Source organism: Quercus suber, unplaced genomic scaffold, assembly GCF_002906115.3.
Source record: "Quercus suber isolate HL8 unplaced genomic scaffold, Cork oak 2.0 scaffold_828, whole genome shotgun sequence".
Taxonomy (NCBI): Eukaryota; Viridiplantae; Streptophyta; class Magnoliopsida; order Fagales; family Fagaceae; genus Quercus; species Quercus suber.
This window is the reverse complement of record NW_027070258.1, coordinates 211,534-219,964: the sequence shown is the minus strand read 5'-3', so window position 1 is coordinate 219,964 and position 8,431 is coordinate 211,534. Positions and strand designations below refer to the sequence as shown.

The 8,431-nt window shown below is 35.5% G+C and overlaps 1 protein-coding gene across 1 annotated transcript; it reads left to right on the top strand.

The window, feature by feature from the left end:
• Positions 1-6,433: 6,433 nt before the first annotated feature.
• Positions 6,434-7,393, top strand: LOC112035477 (uncharacterized mitochondrial protein AtMg00810-like). Its single transcript, XM_024068300.1, has one exon. It carries the CDS (start codon positions 6,434-6,436, stop codon positions 7,391-7,393), a length of 960 nt encoding a protein of 319 aa, XP_023924068.1.
• The last annotated feature ends 1,038 nt before the right edge of the window (positions 7,394-8,431 follow it).

Sequence of the window (8,431 nt, the reverse complement as noted above, 5' to 3'; positions counted from 1 at the left end):
TTTTTTTTTTTTTTTTTTTTTTTTTTTTTTTTTTTTTTTTTTTTTTTTTTGTGTGGAGAATTGATTGGCTTCGGTCATTGCAGGGAGGGATCATCCTTTATTTGCAACAAGACTTGCTCAATTGGCATTATTAGAGGAGTAAAGTTAGTAAACTTTGGCCTTCTATCTAGAAGTTCCTTCTTCTTTCCTATGAACTGCCCAAAACTTCGTGTTTCCTTCTTCTTATTGCGATTGCTACTTGTTTCTTCGTCTCTCTTCCTTTTTCCTTTCATTTCTTTTGTTAGCACTGTGTCTTTTGCGTTCATGTACTTTTGAGCTTTTCGAAGCAATTCTGCGTCCCTTTTTGGTGGGCTTTTGGTGATTGAGAAGAAAAAATCCCCGGGTAGCAACCCTACTTGGAAACCTGTTAGCAACCCTTGCTTGGAAAGCAGTAGCTCCTTATTGAATTGGGTCACGTACTTTCTTAGTAATTCTCCTTCCACCTATTGAATGATGAGAAAATGACAAGTTGGCTTCTTGTGTCTTTGCCCCCCAATAAACTGACGAACAAAACCCTTACTGTGTTGTTCAAAATTTGCAATAATTCCTGGGTGTATCTTGTTGAACCATACTCTGGCTGATCCTTTCAATGTTGTTTGGAATGCCCTGCACATCACCTCGTCTAGGGTCATCTGCAACAACATCAATGTCTTGAATGATTCAATGTGATCCAAGGGGTCCTTGGAACTGTCATATGATTCTAGCTGTGGGACACGGAATTTCGAAGGGAGGATATGGTTCAGTACTTTAGTGGTGAATGGTGAGTCCATCCTTCGGATCATCCCATCCAATTCTCCCCACCTTTATCCTTCAAGGCACTTCTTAATTCATCCATCTCTTTCCTCATGTTGTAAAGCTCATTTTCCATCTTGGAGGAATCTTCTCCTGAGGTCTTGTCTTGCCTGTTGGCTTAGGAGTTTTACTCTTCTTCATTCTAGTTTTCACCTGTTCATCAACGTTCTGCATTTTGGGTTTCCATTGTCTTTTGCAGCTTTTCATTTTGGCAAGTTAACTCTTCAAAATTAGCCAAGAGGGCCTGGATTTGTTGCTGTTGCACAGCTTCTGGCTATTGTGCAATTTTTGGCTCCATCTCGTACTTTAAGGAACTCTTTTGTCACTAGGAAAGATGGCTTGAATGGTTAGCGTTTCCCACAGACAGCGCCAAGCTAATGATGCAAAAAATTAGCAGTTGAGCTCCCCGTCGTAATGGATGGACGAAGCTATGATTAGGGTCATCTCTATTGGAGGAAAACCTGCAAAAATGAACTAGGTGGAAGAGTAACATGCCGATGTGGCATGAGCCAAACCACCTCTGATGCTTAAGTCAGTAAGGGAGAAAGATTTTAGAGCACTTGTGTGTTCCTTTAACTTCTGTTGCTTTTTCTTTTTATATTTGCAAGCCTTATTAATGGGCAATCAATTGTTGTATTTATGCTTAACGGCTAGCGCGTTACAAAATTTTTATCTGAAGTTCACAGCTCACTTTGTGACCTTTACTCCGTTCGTTACTCTTTGTCATCAATGAGCGTAATAAATGCGTAACGTCTTCTCTTGGTTAATAACGATTTCAGATTAATGACGATCATAAATTTCTGACTCATCAACTTCAATGCCCCGAAATTCAAGCCAAAATTCATTCAACAACATCACATATTACAAACATTGCCAAAATTCATGAACCATCAACATTGTTCAAGTTACACCATGTCAAAAGACTCAATTCAAAATTCCCCAAAGCCAAGATTACAACATGATCAACTCTACAATGTCCAAAATTCCAACAAAAGCACACAACAACAAAATGTCAATGTCTCAACACCAAGCTTGCAATAAAACATGAAATCAACAAATTTTCCAACAAGAAAAAGAAAAAGAAAAAGAAAAAAAAAAAAAAAAAAAGAGAACCTCACCTTGAAGTCCATCTTAGAGTTCGGAGCATGGGTCTTGGGGTCTTGAAGGATCCCTTCTTCATTATTCCATTCAAGTGACAAATGATATTTTTTTCCCATGAAAAGTAAGTAAAGAAGGCCTATTTGTAGTGAAAAGAAAAGGGAAGTTTGGAAATGGGTTTCACAAAATGGGTGTGTAGCAAAAATGGCCAAGAACACAAGGATTTGAAAAGATGTTGAGGGAAATGAGTGAAGGGAGGTTAAGAAGTTTGGGAAAGTGTTTTTCTAGAGATGAAATGGTGTAATGAAGGAGAAAATTCAAGTTGAAGAAGGAGGTAAATTATAACAATGGTTGAAGAAAGAAGAAAGAAGAGAGAAAAGCAAAAAAAGAAAAAAAAAAAAGAAAAAAAAGAGAAAGAAAAGACAAGGAAAGGAGGGGCCAAAATTCGGCCACCCCTTTGTTTAAGCAACTTGAGTTGCTGAGTCAACTCAGGTTTGACTAAGTTGACTCAATCAACTCCCAAATTTTTTTTCTTTTTTTTTTTTCTTCTTTTCAGAAAAAGAAAAATCATGGAGGATGAGTGAATTTCTTTTTCAAAATTTCAAAAATAGATGATATTAATTTCAAGAAATTTGTTTTTTTTTTTTTTTTCCGGAGTAATTTTTAAAGAAAAATTCTTAGAGGTGATCAAGGACAAAGATACAATTTTTCTTAAGGGAAAAAAGTTTGAAACTCTCGATTCCAAGTTTCAAGTCTCAAAATCTCAAGTTTCAAATTTCTAGTTCCAAGTTCGAAATTCCAAGTTTCAATTTTCAAATTCCAAATTTCAAATTTCAAAGATAAAATATTTTTCAAAGAGCTACAAAAATCAATCAAATTTTTCTTGCTATAAAAAAAAAAAAAAATGAAACCAAGAAGGAACAAATGAAAATCGCTTATCTCAAAATGATGGAACAACAAAGCACTCATCATTTAAAGACTAATCCTAAATTTTGTTCTTTTGCAGGCAAATTTCCAAGTTCCGAGGTAGAGAAGCCCCTTGTTTACCTTTCATCAAAGATTGAGGCAGAGAAGCCCTTTGGTCACTCACAATTCAAGATTGAGATAGAGAAGCCTCTCAATCGCCCCAGATTGAGGTGGAGAAGCCCCTTGGTCACTCACAATTCAAGATTGAGATAGAAAAGTCTCTCAATCACCCCAGATCGAGGTAGAGAAGCCCCTTGGTCATCACCGTTCAAGATCAAAGTAGAGAAGCCCTTTGATCGACATTTCAACTGCAAGATCAAAGTAGAGAAGCCCTTTAGTCAACATTTCAACAGCAAGATCAAAGTAGAGAAACCCTTTGGTCGACATTTCAACAGCAAGATTAATAGAGAAGCCCTTTGATCGACATTTCAATAACAAGGTCAAAGTAGAGAAGCCCTTTGGTCGACATTTCAATAGCAAAATCAAAGTAGAGAAGCCCTTTGATCAACATTTCAACAACAAGATCAAAGTAAAGAAGCACTTTGGTCAACATTTCAACAACAAGATCAAAGTAAAGAAACCCTTTAATCGAATTTTAAACAACAAGATCAAAGTAGAGAAGCCTTTTGATCGACATTTCAACAGTTCAAATCGAGGTAGAGAATCCCCTTGATCAACTTGCCACAGTCAAACTGGGATAGAGAAGCCTCTCAGTCACCTCATTTCAAATTTATCAATTATCAAGTAGGCCAAGTATTCACAGTTTTCAGTTTCAACAAACGACAAGGCACTAGTTCTACGCTCCAAAGTTTTAGGCTCTAGGGCTAGGTAATCTTTGAAAAATCAACCTCAATTAAATCGTGGTGGCTAAAATCAATATCTTTTTTTTTTTTTTTTTTTACATTGACATTAGCTTTACAAGCTCTGTCAATGAGGGGCATTCTATAGACACTCGATTTTGCACTTATAATTTAATCAAGGAAGATGACTAGAATGACTAATCATATACCCAAAATTCATGATTGCATTACATGCATTAATTCATTCATTGCATATCATAAAAATGATCTTGAGATTCTAACGGTCACGACGATATGCTCGATTTCCAAATCGGACCGTCGGATTGAAAGATATCGCATGATCAAGTTTGCATGGTCAGCATGCATTGTGTTTAGGTAGAATCAACCACACATGATTAATTTAAATTAATTCTAATTGGCTAGACAATTAAAATTAATTAAATAATTTTGTGATTGGTTGATAGTGAGTGTCAAAAAAAGGCTTGCTTGCATAGGAATAAAGGGGATAACTAGATAACAATAAAATTGTGGATAATCAAGACTTTTTGGAGTGTTTATCTACAAGATATTCATTGCTGAAAAGACTTGAATTATCAGAAAAATAGTTTAATTTTTAGAATATGTATTAAAAATGCGTCTAAGTGCAATCTCGGCTCAAAAGACCTCTTAAAAGGAGTCCAAAACGGACCAAAATTCCAACACGGGACCGGCACCCAGAAGAGCCATTCAACACTTTTGGAGTGCTAATCAGACTTTCCAAGTGCCAATTGGCACAAATTCGGGCCTCGGCTCGAGGGCACTTGGATTGAACTAAAACACATCCTTTTCGATTTTTTAGAGATAAGGACGCATCCTAGTTCGTATTCTGATCATTTAACTAATTTTTTGAACATCTCAGCCTCTATAAATAGAGGTTGCCTTTCAAAATTCAGGACACTTTTTCATACTCTCTGACTCTCCTCTTTCTAACTTTTCTCTTCTTTTATTTTCTCTCTTACGTTAAAGACGTTTTGGAGGCTCTAGCCTTAAAAATTTCTTTTTTGTAAGCAAGATATTTTAGGTTTCAAAGATAATTGAATAAATTTCTTTGAACCCTAAAATATTCTTTCAATAAGAAGAGCACGTCCATGCAAGAGGCAGTCTTTCTTTTTCCCTTTTCTATTTTTTTATTTGATGGTGCATGAGTAGATGTATTCTTTTAGTTTTAATTTCTAATGTTCATACCATGCGTTGTTAATATTTTTGTTTAAATATGTTCTTAATGGTTTTGTACTCATTTACCCTTTGAGTTTCAAAAATCTGCTTATTAACAAATCTTTTTCAAAACTATAAAAAAAAAAAAAAAATGATCTGTATCTTCCTTAGATGCAGATCTCAAATTTCTAAACAGAAAAACTGATTTGTATCTTCCTTAGATGCAGATCTATTTTTTTTTTTTAAATAAATAAAAACAGATCTATATCTTCCTTAGATGTAGATCTGAATTTTTTTTTTTTTTTAAACACAGCTGATTTTGAAATAAAAAAGGAAGTCATACGTAGTGATGTTTTGTTTGATCCAAGTAGTGTAGGTTTATTTCATGAGTGTAATCCACTTCTAAATAAATCTTTTTATTATTTTATATAAAAAATAGATCTGATTTTTCTAGTTCTCTACACATCTAGATTTTCTTATTTATAAAACATATTTGATTTTTTTACATACAAACCAAAAACCAATTTTTTTCACTTTGTTCCCAAAACAGATCTAATATTTTTTAGCAAAAAGCCTTGTTTTATTTAATAGAACAAATCTGATTTTTCTTCACCAAAACTAAGTTTTTACCTATACCAAAATAGATATGGTTCTTTCTAATGAATCAAATCATTTTTTTATTCACAAAAACAGATCTGAATTTTTCTTAAAGAAGAGGACACATTCATAAATAGATTTATGTGACTTGGTTTAGAATTAAGTTTGCCATGTATGCAAGATATCATCCATATCATGGATAAAGGGTATATTGGTCATTAGAGTCTAGAAGACCAGACTCTATCTGGGCGGAATGGGTGCCTAACACATTCCCATTCTGTAACCTAGCCCCCAAACTTAGTTTCTTTTGTATAGGTAGACCTATGCTTTGTCTTTCTTTTATTTTTAGGTAGATTGTAACTAGGACAAAAAACCATGTATTCTTTTGCATAGAATGTAACTAGGACTCAAAGCCTTGTAATATTCAATCTATTAAGTTTGTACTTATTTTTATTCAATCAATAACAATGAAGCATCTCAATCATGTAAATTTGTAACTTTTTTTCTTATTTTTTTGTATAAAAAAATAAAAATAAATAAGTGGTGACTCCACACCACCTACCCAAAGAGAGAGGTGCTCTGAAAAAGCACTTGAAAATCTCTTTTTTGAGAGCCACCTTTGCCAGTCTCTCACAAAAGTATAAGGCAGATGGTACTATTGAGAGATATAAAGCTAGATTGGTTGCAAAGGGATTCACACAAAGGGAGGGCCTAGATTATACAGAAACATTTTCACCAATTGCTAAAATGGTTTCTATTAAAGCCCTACTTGCAGTGCCTGCTGTGAAAGGGTGGCATTTGTCTTAGCTTGATGTAAACAATGCATTCTTGCATGGTGATCTAGTAGAAGAGGTCTACATGATTCTGCCCCTAGGCTTTCACAACAAGGGGGAGGTTTTTTGCAACTTGAATAAGTCCTTGTACAGTCTAAAACAAGCATCCAAACAATGGTTCTCAAAATTCTCTCATGCTTTGATCCAGCTGGGTTTCATCAGTCCAAAGAAGATTACTCACTTTTCACAAGAAGAAGTTCTGAAACTTTTGTTGCATTGTTGGTGTATGTTGATGATGTTCTCATTGCTAGCAATAGTATGCAAGCAATAACAAATCTTAAGGTGTTGTTGGACCAACAATTTAAGCTTAAAGATTCAGGGGACTTGAAGTACTTTTTGGGCTTGGAAGTAGCAAGGTCCAAAGAGGGCATAAATCAATGTCAAAGGAAATATGCCTTGGAACTCTTGGAAGATGCAAGTTTATTAGGCTGTAAACCAGCAAAAACACCTATGGATCAGAATTCGAAGTTAAGCAAGTATAAGGGGAAGGAATTGAAGGATCCTAGCATGTATAGAAGACTAATTGGAAGTTTGCTCTATCTAAACATTACACAACCAGATATCACATTTGTAGGTCACAAACTTAGTCAATTTATGGCTAAACCTAGGCTGCCTCATCTCCAAGCAGCTAATAGAATCTTGCAGTATGTCAAAGGAAGTCCTAGTCAAGGTTTGTCATTCTCTAGCAAATTTGAATTGCATATCAAAGCATTTGCTAATGTAGAATGGGCTGCTTGTCCAAATACTAGAAGTTCAATCACAGGGTATTGTGTCTTTATTGGAGAATCTCTAGTTTCTTGGAATTCTAAGAAACAACAAACAGTCTCAAGGTCATTAATAGAATCAAAGTATAGGGCAATGGCTATTGCAGTGTGTGAGATTGTATGGCTAATTAGCTTCCTCAAGGATATTAAAGTTTCCCATAGCAAAGCAGATTTACTCTTTAGTGATACTCAAGTTGCATTGTACATTGGAGCTAATTTTGTGTTCCATGAGAGGACAAAATATATTGAAACAAATTGCCATGTAGTCAGGAATATGATTAGGTTGTTGCATGTTAGAACCAAATCTTAGATTGGAGACCTTTAATAAAGGCACTGAGCTCGCAGCAATTGTCCCATTTGTTGTCCAAGATGAACATGATTAATATACATTCTCTTGTTTTTTTAAGAGGGAGGCTCAAAAGGGTGAAGTTAAAGAATGATCATGAAGATGAATCAAGCAGTTGCACTACACAAACAACCCAGGTAGAGAGGCAGAGGACTGAAACAGAGCATTGGAAAAGAAGCTATTCTGCTTGCTGCAAAAACAACAGAGCTCTATTGATTAATACACTATGCTACTTTTATTTTAGGATTATCTTAATTGGTAGTTTCTCTTTATGTACACGTGGAAATGATTGATTGGTTGTAGAAGTCAGATCCATATAATTTGGAGCTAAGTAGAAGTTTGTTGCTCCTTGAATGTGTATAAATATCTGATGTACATTCATTTGCTCCTTGGTGCAATACAAAATTTCTTTCATCAAATTCTCACATCATTTCTTCAATTTTTTCTTCTACTCTTTCCTCATCGAACTTCCATTACTCCTCCATAAACCACCACGAGCCACCATGAGATGGCACTCACTCGAGTCTCTCAGTTCAAGCAGTCCAGATCAGTTCAAGCTCAGCTTCATTCACTATGGCCGATACTCTCTCTCTCTCTCTCTCTTCCCCTTTGCTAGATCATTTTCTCTCTCTTAAGTTTGGGTGAGCATTTTCTCTCTCTCTCTCTCTCTCTCTCTCTCTCTCTCTCCTCCCCTTTGCCAGATAAGTTCATCTCTCTCCTCAATTTCGTATTTTTGTGATTTAGGCCTCTGACCTAAGGATTTTTGAGTTTGGGTTTGCTATGTTTGGGTTTGGGTTTTTGGTTATGGTTGTGGTTTGAGGCTTGGGCTATGGTGGAGCTTATGGTTATGGGTTTCCTCTGCATTCATTTGGCTTTTTTGGTGGAGGCTATGGTTTTGGTTGAGGCCTTGGAGTTTTTATTCATTTGGATTTTTTTGGTGGACGTTGTGGTTGAGGGCTGTTAGTGGTGGAGGTTGTGGTTTTGGGTTTTTGGATTTTCCGT

Bases quoted from the DNA above. Each gene is read 5' to 3' on its own strand.
- LOC112035477 (XM_024068300.1), top strand. From the start codon at position 6,434: ATGGTTCTCAAAATTCTCTCATGCTTTGATCCAGCTGGGTTTCATCAG.